This window comes from Scyliorhinus canicula, chromosome 14 (assembly GCF_902713615.1).
Source record: "Scyliorhinus canicula chromosome 14, sScyCan1.1, whole genome shotgun sequence".
Taxonomy (NCBI): Eukaryota; Metazoa; Chordata; class Chondrichthyes; order Carcharhiniformes; family Scyliorhinidae; genus Scyliorhinus; species Scyliorhinus canicula.
In genome coordinates, this window is record NC_052159.1 from 119266896 (window position 1) to 119288649 (window position 21754).

Consider the following 21754-nt stretch of genomic DNA (forward strand, 5'->3'; position numbering starts at 1 on the left):
GAGGAGCCTTGTAGCTGTGGGGAAGAAGCTGTTCCTATGTCTGGATGTGAGAGTCTTCAGACTTCTGTACCTTCTGCCTGATGGAAGGGTCTGGAAGAAGGCAATGCCTGGGTGGGAGGGGTCTCTGATAACGCTGTCTGTCTTCCTGAGGCAACAGCAGGTGTATATAGAATCAATGTGGGGATAGCAAGTTTGTGTGATGCATTGGGCTGAGTTCACTACACTCTGCAGTTTCTTGCGATCTTCGACTTAGCAGTTGCCATACCAGGCTGTGATGCAGCTGGATAGGATGCTCTCACATCTGTCACACATCTGTCGAAGTTTGTGAGAGTTGATGCAGACATGCCAAATTTCTTTAGCTTCCACAGGAAGTAGAGACGTTGTTGGGCTTTCTAGACTGTTGCATCAATGTGAGTGGACCATGACAGACTATGGGTGATGGTGACCTCCAGGAACTTAAAGCTATCGACCATCTCCACGTCGGAGCCATTGATGTAGACTGGAGTGTGCGTCGTGCTGCTCTTCCTGAAGTTGATGATCAGTTCCTTGGTCTTTCCAACATTTAGACAGAGGTTGTTTTCGGTACAGCATGCAACCATGTGATTTATCTCTCTCCTATAGTCTGATTCGTCGTTGTTTCAGATGTCGCCCACCACAGTCGTAAAATCTGCAAACGTTTAGATGGAGTTGGAGTTAAATGTTGCCACACAGTCATGTGTGTATCGGGAGTACAGTAGAGGACTGAGCATACATCCTTGTGGGGCTCCGGTGTTGAGGACTATTGAGGTGCCAAAGTGAAGTGTAATTCAATTCCGGACAGAACTGCTCCAAGTGCTGTCTTGCAGGGACCTAGTTCTGGTCATAAACCAGCTGATTACCTCCCTGTTGGAGGGCAGGCTGCTCTCTTTGCCTACTCCTGACTTTGACACAAAAGTCCAGAGAATGCTGATACAGTTCCTCTGTGATAAAAACCGCACTGGGTCACTGCTGAGGTTCCGAGTCTTCTGTTGAGGGAGGGCACTCAGGCACTGGTGTGCCTTCGTACCTAGGTGGTGACCTCTACCTTCAGACTGTGTAGTGATACTTCTACATCCAACCCTCCATCCTAGATGGTGTGCCCTGGTGACGTACGTTTTCCGCCAGGTGCACAGCCTGAACTATGATGTGCAGCTCCTGTCCAGAGACCTGAGGGGTCTTCGGCACTCCTTGCAGGCGTTGCCCATCTTTTACCAGGATATTCTCAAAGTCTGGAAGGTAGCTGTCTGGCGCCAGAGCTCTCCCTGGTCTGGAGTGGTGGCTGTTGATGTGTTGGGTATGCTCGGTCTGTGAGGACTGCGTTTACCAGATCAGTGAGAGAGACAGGCTACCAACACTTGTAGAAGTACAACTCTATTTTATTTAACTATGAGCTGTTAAGCGTACTTGCATTATGGGTCGACACTATGTTAGGTTGATTGAAGACCTATGGCTAACCTGACCAGACTATACTGCTAGCACATGGTAGATGTTCGTGCTACTGATTACGGGCTCTGACTGTCTCAGAGGCTGCATCCCGAATGAGCGGGAAAACTAGTGCCCTCTGGCTTTATAGTGGCCGTGTCCTGTCTGGTGATTGGCTGCTGTGTTCTGTGCGTTGATTGGTCTTTCAGTGTGTCTGTCAGTGTGTGTCTATGCACCATCATATACTTGTGTGTGCATTATGACATCTCCCCTTTTAAAAAAAATAAATATATGTGTACGTGGCAATAAATAGTGTGGTATGTGAATGTCCCTGACTATGTGGGGAATATGTGAGCATATTTACAGGGCTATATACAAAATTGCTAACATTATTACACGGGAAGGTGTCTAGTGCAGATAGACTGTATGTAACATAACACGGAACATGAATAACAGTAACTAGTGAACGAATAAACAGGGTAACAAAACAATCAGTCCATGAGTTTAGAAAATTAATAAATTCAGGCAGTTCATAAATTCAGGGTGAGATTCTCCGCAAATGCCAATCGGGCCCCCAGATGCCCCAAACGGGCACCTGACACCCGTTTCACGACAGCAGCCTTGACAACGGTCGTCAATGCCGCACACCAAGCGTCATGACAGCTGACGCGGCCGATGACATCAGCCGCGCATACGCAGGTTGGACAACGCCAACCCGCGCATGCGCAGTTGGCGTCTTTTGCCTCAGCCGCCCCGCAAGACGTGGTGGCTTGATCTTGTAGGGCGGCGGAGGGAAAAGAGTGCGTCCGTTATGGACGCATGGCCCGCGATCGGTGCCCACCGATCGTGGGCCTATGCTCCCCTTGGCACGGCTGTGGTACTGCCGTGCCAATCGGGCTCCCAGATGCCCCAAACGGGCACCTGGCACCCGTTTCACGACAGCAGCAAGCAGGTGTGTTTGGTGCCGTGTTGAAATGGGCGCAAAGGCCACTCGGCTCATCGACCTCGGAGAATCGCCGCTCGTCGTAAAAAACGCGATTCGTGGTGTGGGTCGGGCGTGGGGGGGGGGAGAATAGCGGGAGGGCGTGAAAAATGTCAGGGGGCCCTCCCGCTATTCGCCCGCCCGGTGTAGGGGGGTGGAGAATCGTGCCCTCAGTCTCTGTGGCGGGCGACGAATTCTAGTTGACCAAAGGAGCATTTGGCTCTGTTGAGGCGGAGGCCATGCTCATGGATTCTCTGGAAGACGCATTGGAGGCGATCAATGTGTTCCTGTGGGGTGGTAGACCAGACAATGAGGTCGTCTACATATACCCGCACCCCTTCCATGCCCTCCATCATTTGCTCCATTATTCGGTGGAACACCTCCGAGGCTGAGATGATGCCAAACGACATCCGGTTGTAACAATACCGGCCAAATGGGGTGTTAAAGGTGCAGAGCTTCCGACTGGATGTGTCAAGTTGGATCTGCCTGAACCCCTTGGATGCGTCCAGCTTTGTGAAAAATTTGGCGCGAGCCATTTCGCAGGTGAGTTCTTCGCGCTTTGGGATAGAGTAGTGTTCCCTCATAATGTTATGGTTCAGATCTTTGAGCTCGATGCAGATGCATAGTTCTCCGGATGGTTTCTTAACACACACCATGGAGCTGACCCAGTCGGTTGGTTCTGTTACTTTAGATATTACGCCCTGGTCCTGGAGGTCCTACAGCTGCTGCTTGAGGTGGTCCTTGAGGGGCGCCGGCCCCCAGTGAGGTGCATGAACCACAGGCGTGGCATTTGGTTTTAAAATAATTTTGTACATGTATGGGAGTGTGCCCATGCCCTCGCAGATGGTGTGGTATCGGGTGATGATGTTCTTCAGTTGTGTTTGAAAGTCGGTGTGCGGTGATGCTGAAGCCGCAGCGGGTGACACGGAGTGAACCCGTTGGACGAGGTTTAGGATCTTGCACGCCTGAGCACCGAGCAGGGAAGCTTTAGTGGACCCTCGAAGGGCAGGGTGGCCTTTAAAGAACGGTGCAACACCACAAGCTGGCATGAGCCACTGGCAGCAATGGCATTGCCATTGTAGCCGAGAAGCTGGCAGGCGGATGGCAGGATGGTTGGCTTAACGTGGAGGCTGTCGAGGTCCAACCGTGCAATGAGGTTGGCTGAAGCGCCGGTGTCCAGCCTGAATCGGATGCGAGATTTCTTGACCGTGAGGGTGGCACACCACTCATTGTCCGGATCATTGCTCAGCACTGGGAAAGGCCTGGCTTTTTTCTTCTGAAGCACCGTGTGCTTGGTGATGATGCCCACCCGGAATGGTGATTTGAGATCCTCAGTGTCAGGGTCCGGAACAATGTCGGAGTCGGAATCGGTGATTGGTGGTTGGACGGTCCGAACATCCCTGCGCAGCTGGTGGGAGCGACGAGAGGTAGTTGTTTGAGCAGACCCGCTCAGGGCTGTGCGGTGGCCAAGCTTGCCACACGGGAGACAGCATCGGGATTTTGCGGGACATTGCCTCTTTAAGTGGGTGGAGCCACAGTTGTTGCACGTCGTGACGTCAGAACTCACAGTGCGCCACCGCGCATACGCGGTGCGGTCGTACGCAGTGCGTGCCTGCGCAGTTCGGTCTTCGGCTTCGCCGTCCCCTCGGACGTTGCGCGCATGCGCGGGAGCCCGAGAAATGCACGCGAAATGGCCGCCCTCATCCAGGCTCAGGCCCTGGAGCTGTTTTACGGCCTGCACCCGCTCTGCTTCGTGGGGGCCTTGCCGCGCCGTCTCTGCTGCTTGAATGTGCGAGTATCGGTTAGTGGCGAGCTCATGCAGAATGCAGGTTTCGATGTCTATAGCGTGAATGATCTGTTTAACTTTGAGGAACTGCTGGCGTAGGGGTCCGAGTGCACACCGAAAATGATCTGGTCGTGGACCATTGAATCGGAGGTGGATCTGTAATTGCAGGATTGTGCGAGGATGCGACGATGGGTGAGGAAAGATTGAAAAGGTTAATCCTTACCCTGCAGACGCTGTTGAAAGACGTAGCGTTCAAAACATTCGTTGACTTCTATATCACAGTGGCTGTCTAATTTGAGCAGGACTGTCTTGAACTTAGACTTGTCCTCACCATCAGCGAATGTGAGGGAGTTGAAAATACGGATGGCGTGGTCCCCGGCTGTGGAGAGGAAGAGGGCACAAAGACGAGAGTTGGATCCAATCGAGGCTTTATTACACTAAGATATGTGGCCTCCTACAGCAGCTGGCAAAGTGGCTGCTGGACTGGAAGCACACATATTTATACTCCACATACTGGGCAGAGCCAGCAGGCAGGGAACTATCCCCCGTACCTGTAGTACAGGGCCTTACCATAAATCACCTAATATATACATCAGTGGTAACTACCACAGCAGATAATAAAAAAAAACTCTCCGAACAATGTGAAAGGTTATGGGTGGCATTTCCTCAAGAAGGCTGAGGCTTTGGAGCTCCGGATCCTGAAAGGGGGAGGGGGCATTGGGACTTGGGGTCAATGTGAAATTCCGTCTGAGCAGAGCTGTGCACACTGACGCCGCCTTGAGAACATGAGTGCCATCCGGTCCGAGCATGACCATGATAAGGTCATGAATGTTGAGCTGGATACTCACCACTGCACGCTAACCAACTCATGGGGTTTCATCCAGCCCACTCTGCCACCCAGCACGTCTCCGAGCCTGATCACCCCGGCAGTCACAGCCTGCATCTCCGCCAACCACCTGGAATGGTATTGGTGGTGGTGTGGATTCCAAAGCAGCAGCTCCCTAATGACAGCTGTCATAATATACACACAAGTATATGATGGTGCATAGACACACACTGACTGACACGCTGAAAGACCAATCAACACACCTCTTCCACTTCCTCAGGGCGTCTCGGTGTTCCAAAGAACGATGGACCGAATGGTTGACTAGTATGGGCTGCGGGCCACGTTCCCGTACTTGGATAACGTCACCATCAAGTCGGTGAACTTGCGCGCTGGCATTGTGGTCGCCCTCCCCCGCTGCTCCGCATCACCGGCAACATCGGTGCGAACTGAAAGATTTTTAAACAAAGGTTTCAACTGTACCTCGAAGCTGCAGATCTGGAAGCTGCCTCAGATGCCAGAAAGATTGCCCTCTTCCTCTCCACAGCCGGGGACCACGCCATCCATATTTTCAACTCCCTCACATTCGTTGATGGTGAGGACAAGTCCAAGTTCAAGACAGTCCTGCTCAAATTAGACAGCCACTGTGATATCGAAGTCAACCCTCAGTATGACTACGTGGCGCACCACGATGGCCGAGAAGATACAGTCTTCCTCTGGGACCTGGCACCCACCGGTTCCCCTGCGACCACCACCTACCCCCCCCCCACCGTACACTGGAGACCGCCCCCGCCCCTACGTAGCCTACACCCCCCTCCCCCATCGCCGACCTACAGTGATGAAGCTCCAGACAACATGTTCCCGGAGTCAACAAGCTCAACACCCGTGCCCGCAGCGCCGAGTTCAACGCCTGTGCCCGCAGCGACGAGTTCAATACTCCTGCCCGCAGCGAATCCGGAGCTGTGGCAATCACGGATAACGATCAAGGCACCGGACAGACTCGATCTGTGAACCCACTTCACCCCACTGCCGGCCTTCAATTTTTTAACAAGGGGTGAATGTGGTGAATGTATTACTGCTACCATTCACCATTGTATTGTATTACACTATTGTATTATGTTGATACCCTTGTGGTCTCCGCCTATGGCTCCGCCCCCTCGGGGGAGGTATATAGATCTGCTGCCTGTAGGCGGCTCTCAGTACAGAGCAGTCGCAGGCAGGCACAGATCTAGCTGATTAAAACCACTGTTCACTTCTACTCATCGTCTCGTGTGAATGCATGGTCGCATCAAGTTGCAATACCCTCCCAGGCAGGGGTAGCTATTTTGCTGGTGGGTTGCTTTGTGGAATGCGGGTACAGAACATCCTGCCTCTGCTGCACACCATCCAGGAGAAGTCTAGCCAGTGATCACTCTGAGAAACATGCTGCTGGCTTCCCGGCAGCCATCTCCTCCAATGGATCTGAAACAAAGAGCTGGGGAGATGTTTATGTGAACTATCCAATTGCGGTGAATAGGTTCTCCCAGGAACAGCGAATCAGCAGGAGGCTGTCAAGAGTGCGGTGTGATTCACATGGAGAAAAAAACTTTTCTTTAAGAGGCTCAAAATTCTGTGAGAAATCCCGCTGATGGTTTTGGTGGGTTGTGCACTGTTTTCTCACGAGAACTGACACTTTTCTTCAAAGATTCTGCCCTCTGCTTCCACAACTTTTTTAGGAGGAGAGTTACAAAGATCCACAACAAAAATATTTCACCTCATCTCTGATTTAAATTGGTAATTCCGATTTTTTAAACAGCCACCTCTATTTCTAGATTGTCACCCATATCTGTATTGCCTAGCGATCTGTGAAACCCTGGTGGTTTTTACAGCAGTTTTAAAGTAGACTGTGGAGGAATAATGCAAATTTGGGTAATGATTTGGTTTTCTATCACATGACATAGTTACTTCCTTTCTGATCAGAGCAGAGATTGCTATCAGACGTGCCTCTGGCTTTTTCCGAAAATGGACAATATCGTCTGTCTTATTATATGTTTGTTCCTCAGCGCAAATGGTAAGTTTCCAAACACGCTTTGTTTCAAAGAATTCAAGTGTTCAGATGGGAAAGAAAGAGACATTCCACTGGCTGCATCGATGGTCAATTTAACACTTTGATCTGAACAAGCTTTGATTGAGGTTTAACAAACTCTGTGCGTTGTAGATTGCAGAGCAAACTCTGAACGGTGTACCGAATGCTTGGGGAACCTTCATTTCTCATTTGAACAAAGTGCTCTCTGCAACTGACTGGGTGAATGTTTGCAATAATTCAATTGTTTCTACTTTGAGGTAAAATTCTTATCAGCAGGTATTGAGCAACAGGGAGTTTCAGATGAAATACTGCTGAAGCTGGAAATCAGAGATTAAAAACAGGAAATGTTGGAAATACGCAACAGATCTGATAGCGTCTTTGGAGAGAGTCTTAACTCTGTTTCTACCTCCCAGATGTTGCCAGGCCTGCTGGGTATTTCCAGCATTTTCTGTTTTTATTGAGAGAGATTCATGGTACAATTCAGCCTCTACGGTTGAATCCCACAAGAGCCCCAAATGGGGCACTGCATTGGGCTGATCGCGAGTCACTCGACTCACGATCTGAGTCTCGCCCACCCAGGGCGTGATCCAGACCAACATATTTAAATGACTCTACTGGCATACGGCAAGACCACTGGTTTCCACAAATGTGGCAGGTCTTTAGAGCCCCCCGGGTGGTCAAGGGCAGGGTGGGGTAATACATGGTGCCAGGAAGGCAGTGTCAAGTTGGCATTGCCAGTGCTCTTTGCACATTAGGGGGCTGGGTGAGGTGGGGCGGGCTCCCAGCCATGAGAAGTTAGGGAGGGTGAAGCGGGGCCCATAAAGTTGGGGGGGGGGGGGAGGCGTTGCAGAGATCGGGGCTGCCGGTGATCTGCGAGAAGCCATAGCAGGAAATAGACGAAAGTGTGGCCTTGGCGGGGAAAAAATCCCCAAGGCCCAGAAAACTGGCAAAGTGCCCATGAACACCGGTGAGTGAATGTTGGCGCTGTAGCCGCCAATGAACACCCTGCCAAACACACCCAAAATTGCATTTAGTTTTAAGTCTGCTGAATCACACCCTCAATTTTTTACAATCAGACTATCCAGCAAACTGACAGTAGTAGGTTGGAGAAGCAATTTCATTACAAAATAATGGGCGCGATCTACCGACCACACTGCGCCTGAAAATCATTGTGCCGCGGTGCAAAGTGGCCTGTACTGCCGGGATCAGAGGTGAGGTGGCAAGATGGATGCAGAACTGGCCTGACCACAGAAGGCTGACGGGTAGCAGTAGAAGGGTGTTTTTCTGAATGGAAGGTTGTGACGAGTTGTGTTCCACAGGGATCTGTGCTAGGGGCTCTGTTGTTTGTAGTATACACAAACAATTTGGAGGGAAATGTAACTGGTTTGATTAGTGAGTTTGCAGATGACACCAAGGTTGGTGGAGTGGCAGACAGTATTGAGGATTGTCAGAGGATACAGCAGGACATAGATAGGTTGGAGACTTGGGACTTGGGCAGAGAAATGGCAAATGGAGTTTAATCCTGACAATTGTGAAGTAATGCATTTTCTAACATAGATCTAACAAAGAGGGGAAATATACAGAAAATGGCAAAACTCTTAAGAATATAGAAAGTCAGAGATCTGGGCGTACAGGTCCACAGATCTTTGAAAGTGGCAACACAAGTTGACAAGGTAGTCAAGAAAACATACAGAATGCTTGACTTCATTGGATGGGGCATCGAGTCTAAACATTGGCAAGTCTATACAATTGGCAGTTGTATAGAACCTTGGTAAAGCCGCACTTGGAATATTGTGCACAATTCTACCAGAAGGATGTGAAGGCTTTGGAGAGGGTGCAGAGGAGGTTTGCCAGGATGTTGCCTGGTCTGGAGAGTGTTATCTATGTGGAGAGTGAATAAACCCGGACTGTTTTCATTGGAACGGCGGAGGTTGAGGGGTGACCTGATAGAGGGCTACAGGATTATGAGAGGCATGGACAGAGTGGATGGGCAGGTTCTCTTTTCCAGGGTGGAGAGGTCAGTCACTATGGGGCATGGTTTAAGGTCCATGGGGCAAAGTTTAGAGGAGATGTGCGAGGCAGCTTTTTTACACAGAGGGTGGTGAGCGCCTGGAATGTGCTGCCAGGGGAGGATGTGGAAGCAGATACATTAACGGCGTTCAAAAGGCTTCTCGCCAAATACATGGATAGGATGGGTATTGAGGGATACAGCACTAGGAAATGCTGAGGGTTTTGGCCAAGTGTGGTATAGACTTGGAGGGCCGAAGGGCCTGTGCTGTATTGTTCTTTGTTCTTTGAGACCCCTGCTCCCAGGATATACCTGGACGGCTTTGTCTTGCAAGATCTAATATGATCTCGTGAGACATGACGATGTGAAGCCTGCCCATTGTGGGCGGGATCACATTTGAGCAAATCTGCATATTAGAGCGAGACAGCAAGTCTCAATGTAATATGCAGTTCCAAGGTAACCAAGGCATTAGGACCTATCCCCTTCGATTGGAACCTCGGATGAGCGGCGTTCAGTATTGGGACCAGATGGAATGGCACATGTGGGGTCTCCCACGGGATTGGAGGCCCCCAGGTGCATGCTGTCTGGGCAGGGCTGTACCCTGGCACTGCTGGCGCCACCCAGACACCCTAGCACAGACATCCTGGCACTGGCAGCCTGGGTGTCAGCCTGACACTGCCAATTTGACTAGGCGGCACTGCCAGCTGTCAGGGGCACTGCCAGCTGTCAGGGGCACTGCCAGCTTGCCAGCCTGGCACTGCCAAAGTGGCATTTTTGCGCATTCCCAAGTGATCGGGAAAGGAGGCTGCACTGTGTGCACGTGGGGAGGGGTGGGGTGCCCAGGAGCTCCCTTATCTTGAGTTGGAGATTGGGGGGGGGGGCCGCAACAGGAGCTTGAGAGATCAGGACGCCATTTTAAAAGGCATCCCGATCTCTCGCTGACTGAGAAGTTCCGGCGAACGGAGCTCCTCAGTGCAAAGAACGGAGCTGAGTGTGGCCTCGGGCACGCACTCCCCACTGCCACCTCATATCTAAATGGAGGATGTTAGATAGCAGGGTGTTTCTCATGCTGTGAGCGCCTGGAAACACATCGCTTAAGGCGCTTGCTTATGCAACTCATTTGGTTAGATCGTGCCCAATATTTGTGGTATTGGGTGTAAAATTCCTCTACTTTTTTTCTTCTATTTTTAACCAAAGGATTACTATGAGATTAATACACAATAGTGTTTGTCCTTACATTAACCTTTTGATTAAAAATACTGACACAATTGTAATGTTCCTTGTGAAGTACTTCAAGGTGGCTTAAAGTCGTAAGTGTTGACAAAGAACATCAAGCTATGTACTGTAGCATGGTGGTTAACATAAATGCTTCACAGCTCCAGGGTCCCAGGTTCGATTCCCGGCTGGGTCACTGTCTGTGCGGAGTCTGCACGTCCTCCCCGTGTGTGCGTGGGTTTCCTCCGGGTGCTCCGGTTTCCTCCCACAGTCCAAAGATGTGCGGGTTAGGTGGATTGGCCATGCTAAATTGCCCGTAGTGTCCTAAAAAGTAAGGTTAAAGGGGTTGTTGGGTTACGGGTATAGGGTGGATACGTGGGTTTGAGTAGGGTGATCATTGCTCGGCACAACATCGAGGGCCGAAGGGCCTGTTCTGTGCTGTACTGTTCTATGTTCTATGTTCTATGTATTTGAAACAAAGCTAGTTTATTTACACTACTTTAAATAATTCATATACAAAGTAATAGCTAAGAAAAGAACAGTATTAAATCTGTGCTGCAGAAATCTATTATAACTCTCTAATACAACTAATACTCTATCTCAATCTTCTCTCACCGTCTCTCTTATTTTCTCTTCTAGAACTCTGGGAGGTACAGGATATATATATGACTACTCTGTTGTGCCATTTAGTATTGAGATACATGAACATAATCTTGTTCACTCTTTACACTCCAACACTATACATATCATTACATCCCCCTTTCTTTGAAGACGTTTGTATAGTAAAAAACAGTAAAATATAAGCAATGATATTACATTGTAATATTATATAGTATGTATACCAAAAAGTTAACAAGTGATTCTAAATTTGTTAAAGGTTTACAAATTAAGTCTTTCAGGTTTCTTTCTGATTCTGAATGATCTTCTCAATCCAGTTGTGTATTGCACATCTGTTGTCTTCTTCTTGTGCTTGTTGTGTGGATATCTTGTCACCTTTGTCCCCTTTGTCAAAAAAATTGGTTTGCTTTCTGTTTTTTAGCAAGGACCAATTCTTCTAGACTGTCAGAAAGACGTTTTTTTCTAAACAATGTCCTTTTCTTGCTGGCATTTGTACCATCATGCGTGAACTTGGTATGGTTTACACATATCTGTCTATGCTATCACAAATAGTAGATGTTCTTCACACAATGTCCTGCAGTCCCTTGCTTGGTTACCATTTGAATTGCTTTCCATACTGTATGGTTTGTCAAGTGTTTAGGCAAGTCCAAACACTTTATTTCCATTAAATTGCAATGTGTTTGGTTAGTTGTTCTTTGGTTTCAAACTCTGGTGTTTTACGCTTTGTGTGTTCAAGATCAGTTCCTTTTGGCTTATCTGATTCACATTTTACTATCAGTTCCCTTTGGATTAACTAAAGTATATTTTGAGGTTTTTGATATCTGTTCCCTTTGGATTATCAGACATCTGTGTGCTTCTCATCGGGAGTCAACTTCTCCAAGATGTCTTCATTCTCTTCTAGGCTATTCACAATTTCTGTGCTCTGAATTGATCTGTTCACTGTTGCACTTTCATTGTCAGCCTCTGTACAGTCCAGCTGAGATCTGTCAGTCTTGCCGTTGTCCTGCACAGCTTATATGCTACTTGTGATCACTTTTGCAAATAAACCAGATAGACCTTCATAGTCTTCTTCTTCTTCTGACTCGTCATCTGTTTCTTTACTGCCCTCATCAGATGATGGCGGCATCATATCTTGAGGGCAGTTACAATAATCTTCCCGCTGTCTGGAACGTACTGTCATTTAACTTCGCACACTTTTGCTCCCAATATGGACTCTCGCTTTGTGGCGAATTGTATGATGTGACTTCGATTGTGCACCCATGCTTCTAGGTCATATACCCCTATTGGTTCAATCACATTCTTACTGTAGGTGATCAGCCTTTCTAATTGATCATAAACTGTCAGTTGAACTCTCAGGCGGTTCAAATCGGAGTTGCTGAGGAGATTGGAACTCGTTCGCATGATGTGCTTGCAGTTGATTAATGTGGCATTCAGCATTACTGGAATTGTCCAATTGTCTTCAATAGTATCAGCATTACCATCTGTCAGATTACTGTTATTCAATGTCGCACCAGTATGCAATTTCATCAATTTATTAGTCCCATCTATCTTTAGTGCAATTATATTTATTATGTCACTTGGGTCAATAATGAATACCGTATATACTCGCGTATCCTTCGATCTCGCGTATCATGCGACCCCTAAATTTTCGTCCCCAAAACATGATTTTATGGTATACCTCATGTATCATGCGAGTGACTTTTTTGGAAATTAATTTTGGAAACTAAAACTTCCAAATGGTATCATTGTGTGTGGTTTCTGCAGAGTTGATTCTGCTGTGAAAGCTGTTCGCAATTTCGAACAGCTTTCCAGCTGGCTTTACTCGCGTTGTTCAGCCACTTGCCGTTTCCATTCATAAAAACGTGAATGGAAACGTCAAGTGGCTGAACATCTTCCCATCAGAATGCTGTGGTCAAAATCTGAAGAGTAGTATTCTGATGGGAAGATGTTCTGCCACTTGACGTTTCCATTCATGTTTTTATGAATGGAAACGGCAAGTGGCTGAACGACGCTAGTAAAGCTAGCTGGATGCTATGTGACTTATCTTGGCCAGCATTTCACACCCGCGATTTTTGTACCTCGCGTATCATGCGACCCACGAAATTTAGGCTTCAAATTAGGTGCTCAAAAGTCGCACGTTACGCGAGTATATACGGTATATCTTCCAAATCCAATTCATCATCTATGATTTTGAGTTTATCCTCTTTAATTTTAGATTTGTTAAATTTTTCTTCTTGTTTTATTCTGCAAAATTCTTGTTTTATCAATGTTCTGCAGCATTGCGAGGCAAATTGATTCAGTTTGTTGCACTTCGAACATCTTTTTCCGGAGGAGTGGACGTGGCCACAGCATGTGCAGGTCATCATGCTTGTGACATCATGCGCAAACCTGTCATTGTCATGTGCAGAATGGTTGATTTCCAAAGTGCGCTGTTTTTTCAAGTGTACATGTGCAACATGGTCATGCGCATGCGCAGAATGGTGAACTGGATCGCATTTTCTTCCCAGGCGTACCTGCGCAAAACGGCCTTCTTTTGAAGCACGCTGATTTTTTAGCTGCGCCACCCTTCAACGGAGTCAGCCCCAATGTGGAATTTCGCTTTCCCAATTCAATATTTCTGTACATATATTTTTGACTACTTTGCTACCACGGCACATTTTACGAGAATATTCTAATGCTACTTTGCAATCATGGTGTGAACTAGGCAATGCGGGGTCCGCGCATGCACAGTGGGGGCCGGCACCAACGCGCGCATGAGCAGTGGCTCCCTTGTATGCGCCGGCCCTGGCGCAACATGGCGCAGGGCTATCGGGGCAGGTGCGGAAGAAGGAAAGCCCCCAGCCAGAGAGGCCGGCCTGCATATTGGTGGGACTCGATTGTGGGCCAGGCCACATCAGATGTCCCCCCCTCCACACAGGGCGCCCCGGACCCTTCCACACCGAGGTCCCGCCGGCTGAGAGCAGGTGGGACTCGGATGTTTTACAATAGCTGCTCGGCCCATCCCGGGCCAAGAATTGGCGGGGGCACAGCCCCCGACCGGCGGCGCGCCAACCACACCGGCGCCAATGCCACCGATTCTCCGCCCTGCGAACAATCGCTTCCCAGCGTCGGGGCTGCGTGGCACGATTAGCGCCAGTCGCGGGGATTCTCCGGTCCGGCCCCGGGCTGAGAGAATCCCGCCCAGGATATATATACTCTATGGTGCCATCTAGTGTTGAGATACATGAACATCATCTTGTTAACCTTTTACACTCCCTACACAAGACATAACATCACAACGATGGACTGAATTTTGTCCGAAGTGTGATTGTCACTGTGGCAGCGGCTCTGGAAGGAGGTGCTGTACCAATTTTGTTGTTAAGTGGCTGATCATACACAAGACTGTGGCTAGAGGAGCTGTCCAATCGTGTACTTGAGGTGGGAATGCAGGCTGCAAGGCAGGTTTGGATTTGGTTTCCTATCATGAGATGTGGAGGCAGTGGCATAGTGATATTGTCACTGAACAAGTAATCCAGAGACCCAGGGAGATGCTCTGGGGATCTGGGTTCGAATCCCACCACGGTAGATGGTGAAATTTGAATTCTATAAAAATCTTGAATTAAAAGGATAATAATGACCTTGGAACCATTGTCATTTGACTAAAAGCCCATCAGTTTAATTGATATCCATCAGAGAAGGAAATCTTCTGTCTTTACCTGGTCTGACTTACATGTGACACTAAACCCACACAACCCCCACTGAAATGGGCTAGCAAGTTACTCAGTTCAAGGTCAATCAGGGATGGAAAACAAATGCTGGCCCAGACAGCAAAAGGCACTTCATAAGAACAAATGAAAACTCCCGGCTCGCCTCTCCCTGTTTCAACCTGAAACTCCCGGCTCTCCTCTCCCTGTTTCAAACTTGATGCGACCATCAATTCACACGAGATGTTAGTAGAAGTGAACAGTGGTTTTAATCAGCTAGATCTGTGCCTGCCTGCGACTGCTCTGTCCCGAGGGGGCGGACCCACAGGCAGAGCCCACAAGGGCATCAACATAATGCTAAACAATACAGTGGTGAATTGTAGTCGCAATCCATTCACCACATTCACCCCCTGTTAAAAAAATAGAAGTCCAGCGGGGGTGAAGTGGGCTCACAGATCGAGTCTGTCCGGCGTCTTGATCGTTCTCTATGATCGCCTCAGCTCCGGCTTTGCTGGGGGCACGGGTGTAGAACCTGTCACTGTGGGCATGGGTTTTGCGCTCGTTGACTCCGGGAGCATGTCATCTGGAGCTTCATCGTGGTGGTTCGGCAATGGGGGGAAGGGGGGTGTAGGCCGTGTAGGGGCGGTGTTCAGTGTGGGGGGGGGGGGGGGCGGCGGCGTTGCTAATGGTCGCTGGGGAACCGGCGGGTGCCAGATCCCGGAGGGAGACTGTGTCTTGTCGGCAATCGTGGTGCGCCACGCAGGCAAACTGAGAGTTGGCATGTAGGAGCTGGACCCTCTCGACCAGGGGTCGAACTTATGGCTCCTCATGTGCTTCCGGAGGAGGACAGGCCCCGGTGTTGTCAGCCAGGACGGAAGCGAGACCCCGGAGGTGGATTTCCTGGGGAAGACAAATAGACGGTTGTGAGGGGCCTCGTTCGTGGCTGTGCAGAGGAGCGACCGAATGGAGTGGAGTGCGTCAGGGAGGACATCCTGCCAGCGGGAAACCGGGAGACTTCGAGACCGTAGGGCCAGAAGGCTCGCCTTCTATACCGTTGCATTCTTCCTCTCCACCTGTCCGTTTCCCCGGGGGTTGTAGCTGGTAGTCCTGTTCGAGGCAATGCCCTTACAGAGCAGGTACTGATGCAGCTCATCGCTCATAAACGAGGAGCCCCGGTCATTGTGGACGTAAGTGGGGAAACCAAACAGGGTGAAGATGCTGTGCAGGGCCTTAATGACAGTGGCCGCGGTCATGTCGGGACATGGGATGGCAAAGGGGAAACGGGAATACTCGTCAACGATGTTGAGAAAATACATGTTGTGGTCAATGGAGGGCAAGGGCCCTTTGAAATCGACGCTGAGGCGCTCAAAGGGGTGGGATGCCTTACCAGGTGGGCCTTGTCTGGCAGATCGAAGTGCAGCTTGCTCTCCGCGCAGACTTGGCAGTCCCTGGTCATGGCTCTGACCTCCTCGGTGGAGAAGGGCAGGTTGCGGGCCTTGCTGAAGTGGAGAAGCCGGGTGACCCCCGGGTGACAGAGGTCATTGTGGATAGCCCGAAGTTGGTCATCTTGTGCGCTGGTGCATGTGCCGTGGGACAGGGCATCTGGAGGCTCATTGAGCTTCCCAGGACGATACACGATATTGTAATTATAGGTGGAGAGTTCGATTCTCCACCTCAAGATTTTATCATTCTTGATCTTGCCCCGCTGTGTGTTGTTGAACATAGAGGCTACCGACCGTTGGTCGGTGACGAGGGTGAACCTCCTACCGGCCAGGTAGTGCCTCCAATGCCGCACAGCTTCCACAATGGCCTGAGCTTCCTTTTCGACAGAGGAGTGTCGAATCTCGGAGTTGCTGAGGGTACAGGAAAAGAAATCCATGGGCCTGCTTGCCTGGTTAAGGGTAGAGGCCAGGGCGACATCTGATGCGTCGCTCTCCACCTGGAAGGGGATGGTCTCGTCCACCGCGTGCATCGCAGCCTTGGTAATGTCTGCCTTGATGCGGCTGAACACCAGGCGGGCCTCAGTCATCAGGGAAAAGATGGTGGCTTTGATAAATGGGCGAGCTTTGTCCGCATAGTTGGGGACCCACTGGCATAATATGAAAAGATCCCCAGGCATCTTTTCAGGGCCTTGGGGCTGTGGGGAAGGGGGAGTTGCATGCGGTCGGGGTCGGGCCCTGGGACTCCATTTTCCATGACATAGCCAAGGATGGCTAGTCGGGTTGTGCGGAATATGCATTTTTCCTTGTTGTAGGTGAGATTGAGGGCTTGGGCAGCTTGGAGGAAGGTTAGCGTCGTGGTCCTGCGTGGTGAATTGTAGTAGCAATACGTTCACCACAAAACTCCTGGCTCTCCACTCCCTGTTTCAATGTGAAAACCCCGGCTCTCCTCTCCCTCTTTCAATCTGAAAACCCCGGCTCTCCCGTCCATGTTTCAAACTCCCAGCTCTCCCCTCCCTGTTCAAACTCTCGGCTCTCCTCTCCCTGTTTCAAACTGAAACTTCCGGCTCTCCTCTCCCTGTTTCAAACTGAAACTTCCGGCTCTCCTCTCCCTGTTTCAAACTCCCGGCTCTCCTCTCTCTGTTTCAATCTGAAACTCCCGGCTCTCCTCTCCCTGTTCAAACTCCCGGCTCTCCTCTCTCTGTTTCAATCTGAAACTTCTGGCTCTCCTCTCCCTGTTTCAAACTCCCGGCTCTCCTCTCTCTGTTTCAATCTGAAACTTCCGGCTCTCCTCTCCTTGGTTCAAACTCCCGGCTCTCCTCTCCCTGTTTCAATCTGAAACTTCTGGCTCTCCTCTCTCTGTTTCAAACTCCCGGCTCTCCTCTCTCTGTTTCAATCTGAAACTTCTGGCTCTCCTCTCCTTGGTTCAAACTTCGTGATGTACCATCAATGACCACGCAACGAATGGTGAACTATTGTGGCTTTATTGTGCTAGATGTTAGGCCTTCTGCAGCTGGACCCGAGAATAGGGGCAGTGCAGGAGAGCGTACACTTTATATAGAGCCCTGCTGGGTGGAGCCAGCAGGACAGGATTTACCGTAATAACTGGAGTACAATGGCAGTGTACCATAATACATGTAATGTATGTTCAGAGGTTTACCACATTCACCCCCTTGTTTAAAAAAAGAGTCCAGCGGGGGTGAAGCGGTTGAGTCTGTCGGAGGCTTTGACCTACCGCCGCGATCGCCTCAGCCCCGGCTGTGGTGTGGGCGCCGAAGTGAGTACCTGTGACTCTGGGAGCGTATTGTCCTATCCTTCTTCACCCAGTAGATCAGCCGGTGGGGGACGGGCGCCGCTGGGGCGGGGATGGCGGTGATCGTTGCTGGTGGGGGGGGGGGGGGGTGGCAGGGGCAGGGGTGGCAGTGTTCGCCACCGGAGGGGGAGGAGACAGTACCAGGTCGGGGGTGGTGGTGATGGTGGATGGGGAACCAGGGGGTGCCAGGTCCCGGAGGGAGACTGTGTCGTGCCGCCCGCCATGGTGTGCCATGTAGGCATACTGTGGGTTTGCATGGAGGAGGAGGCCTTTTTCGACGAGCGGGTCTGATTTATGGCTCCTCGCGTGCTTCCGGAGGCGAAATGTCAGCCAGGAGCGAGACCCTGGGGAGAGCAAACATATGTCTCATTAGTAGCAGTGCACAGGAGCGACCGGATGCAGTGGAGCGCATCGGGGAGAACCTCCTGCCAGCAGGAGACTGAGAGACTCCTCGACCGAACGGCCAGCAGAACGGCCTTCCAGACCGTTGCGTTCTCCCTCTCCACCTGTCTGTTTCCCCGGGGATTGTAGCTGGTCGTCCTGCTCGAGGCGATGCTTTTGCTGAGCAGGAGCTGATGCAGCTCATCAGTCATGAACGAGGAGCCCTGATCATTGTGGATCTTTTCCATTGTATATCTTTTCCAGTCAATATTTGGAAAGTTAAAGTCTCCCATAACAACTACCCTGTTACTTTCGCTCTTTTCCAGAATCATCTTCGCCATCCTTTGCTCTACATCCCTAGAACTATTAGGTGGCCTATAGAAAACTCCCAACAGGATGACCTCTCCTTTCCTGTTTCTAACCTCAGCCCATACTACCTCGGAAGAAGAGTCCCCATCTAGCATCCTTTCCGCCACCGTAATACTGTCCTTGACTAGCAGCGCCACACCTCCCCCTCTTTTGCCCCCTTCTCTGAGCTTACTAAAACACCTAAACCCCGGAACCTGCAACAACCATTCCTGTCCCTGCTCTATCCATGTCTCTGAAATGGCCACAATATCGAAGTTCCAGGTACCAACCCATGCTGCCAGTTCCCCTACCTTATTTCGTATACTCCTGGCATTGAAGTAGACACACTTCAAACCACCTACCTGAACACTGGCACCCTCCTGCGAAGTCAAGTCTGTGCTCCTGACCTCTATACTCTCAATCTCCCGTACCCCAAAACTACAATCAGGTTCCCATGCCCCTGCTGAATTAGTTTAAACCCCCCCCCCCCAAAGAGCACTAACAAATCTCCCCCCCCAGGATATTGGTGCCCCTCAGGTTCAGATGTAGACCATCCTGTCTATAGAGGTCCCACCTTCCCCAGAAAGAGCCCCAGTTATCCAGAAATCTGAATCCCTCCCTCCTGCACCATCCCTGTAGCCACGTGTTTAATTGCTCTCTCTCCCTATTCCTCATCTCACTGTCACGTGGCACGGGCAACAACCCAGAGATAACAACTCTGTTTGTTCTCGCTCTGAGCTTCCATCCTAGCTCCCTAAAGGCCTGCCTGACATCCTTGTCCACTTTCCTACCTATGTCGTTAGTGCCAATGTGGACTACAACTTGGGGCTGCTCCCCCTCCCCCTTAAGGACCCGGAAGACACGATCCGAGACATCACGTACCCTTGCACCTGGGAGGCAACATACCAAACGTGAGTCTCTCTCGCTCCCACAAAATCTCCTATCTGTGCCCCTGACTATTGAGTCCCCAATTACTAATGTTCTACTCCTTTCCCCCCTTCTCTTCTGAGCAACAGGGACAGACTCCGTGCCAGAGGCCCGTACCCCATGGCTTACCCCTGGTAAGTCGTCCCCCCCCACAAGTATCCAAAACGATATACTTGTTACTCAGGGGAACGACCGCAGGGGGTCCCTGCACTGACTGCTTCTTCCCAGTCCCTCTTACAGTTACCCATCTATCTCCAGACTTTGGTGTAACTACTTCCCTGAAGCTCCTATCTATGACCCCCTCTGCCTCCCGAATGATCCGAAGTTCATCCATCTCAAGCTCCAGGTCCCTAACACGGTTTTTGAGGAGCTGGAGTTGGGTGCACTTCCCACAGATGAAATCAGCAGGGACACTGACGGCGTCCCTCACCTCAAACATTCTGCAGGAGGAGCATTGTACTGCCTTCCCTGACATCACATCTAGATTTTAAAAAAAACAAGAAAAAGAAAAAGAAAGGAAGAGCTTACCTGATATTCCCTCAAACCCTGCTCCCGCTGAAAGGTAAGCAAATTTAAAGGCACTCAATCACCTTCACGACAGGCCCCTGCTCCCGCTTCCCAACAACCATGGGTTTTTTTTTGGCTAGAGGAGGAGGTAGGGTGGGAAACACTGACAAAGTGTTTTGGGTTTAACTGTCACTTGACAACAGCCCCTCCACAAACCACCTTCAAATTTGACTGACCGCACTGCACGTATGCAAATTTCCCCAGAACAGCTGATCAGTAGCTCTGCTCTGCTGCCCTCTGCTGGATGCTTGCCTTCACTGAAACTCCTTGGATCTCCTTCGCAGGTACACCTTCAAATTAGTCTGACCGCACTGCACGTGTGCAAATTTCCCCAGAACAGCTGATCAGTAGCTCTGCTCTGCTGCCCTCTGCTGGATGGGCATGGGATGGCGAAAGGGAAACGGGAGTACTCATCAATGATGTTGAGGAAGTACATGTTGCAGTCAGTGGAGGGGAGGGGCCCTTTTAAATCGATGCTGAGACACTCAAAGGGGTGGGAGGCCTTCACCAGATGTGCTCTGTCCGGTCGGTAGAAATGCGGTTTGCACTCCGCGCAGACCTGGCAATCCCTGGTCACGAACCTTACCTCCTCTGGAGTAAGGCAGGTTGCGGGCCTTGATAAAGTGGAAGAACCAGGTGACCCCCGGGTGACAGAGGCCGTTGTGGAGAGTCCGAAGTCGGACTACTTGTGCACTGGCACATGTACCATAGGACAGGGCATCTGGGGACTCATTGAGCTTCCCAGGGCGATACAAGATCTCATAGTTACAAGTGGAGAGTTCGATCCTCCACCTCAGGATCTTGTCGTTCTTAATCTAGCCCCGCTGTGTGTTACTAAACATGAAGGCAACCGACCGTTGGTCAGTGAGGAGAGTGAATCGCCTGCCGGCCAGGTAATGCCTCCAATGTCGCACAGCTTTCACAATGGCTTGGGCTTCCTTTTTAACAGAGGAGTGCCGAATTTCGGAGGCATGGAGGGTATGGGAGAAGAAAACCACGGGTCTGCCCGCCTGGTTCAGGGTGAGTACCTGCGACTCCGGGAGCATGTTGTCCTCTCCTTCTTCACCCAGTAGTTGAGCCGGTGGGGGGACTGGCGCCGCTGGGGCGGGGGTGGAGGTGATGTGTCGCCCTCCACCTGAAATGTGAGGGACTCGTCGACTGCGTGCATCATGGCTTTGGCAATGTCCGCCTTGATGTGGTTGAAGGCCCGGTGGGCCTCAGCCGTCAGGGGGAAAATGGTGGACTTGATGAGTGGGCGGGCCTTGTCTGTATAATTAGGGACCCACTGGGCATAATATGAGAAGAATCCCAGGCATCGCTTCAGTACCTTGGGACAGTGAGGGAGGGGGAGTTCCAGGAGGGGGCACATGCGGTCGGGGTCGGGCCCCAGGACTCCATTTTCCACAACGTAGCCAAGAATGGCTCAGCGGATTGTGCGGAAACCGCATTTCTCCTTATTATAGGTAAGGTTAAGGAGTTTAGCGGTGCGGAGGATTTTCTGGAGATTCGTTTCGTGGTCCTGCTGGTCGTGACCGCCAATGGTGACGTTGTCCAGATACGGGAACGTGGCCTGCAGCCCGTATTGGTCAACCATTCAGGGATGCAGGGATGGGGGTACGCATCGAGCTGCGTGTACCGGTTGATCGTCTGACTGTAGTC

At 50.5% G+C, this 21754-nt stretch overlaps 1 protein-coding gene across 2 annotated transcripts in view; it reads left to right on the forward strand.

Moving 5' to 3' along the window:
- LOC119977893 overlaps positions 1–21754 on the forward strand; it is a 164686-nt gene that overhangs the window by 14867 nt on the left and 128065 nt on the right. The window contains exon 1 of one of the 2 annotated variants that reach the window (XM_038819180.1): positions 6984–7081. The exons of the other annotated variant lie outside the window; for it this stretch is intronic. Coding sequence (XP_038675108.1) covers positions 7033–7081 — 49 coding nt within the window. The 5' untranslated portion in view covers positions 6984–7032. Of the gene's footprint in view, positions 1–6983; positions 7082–21754 lie in introns of those variants that run through there. 2 annotated transcript variants of the gene reach the window in all.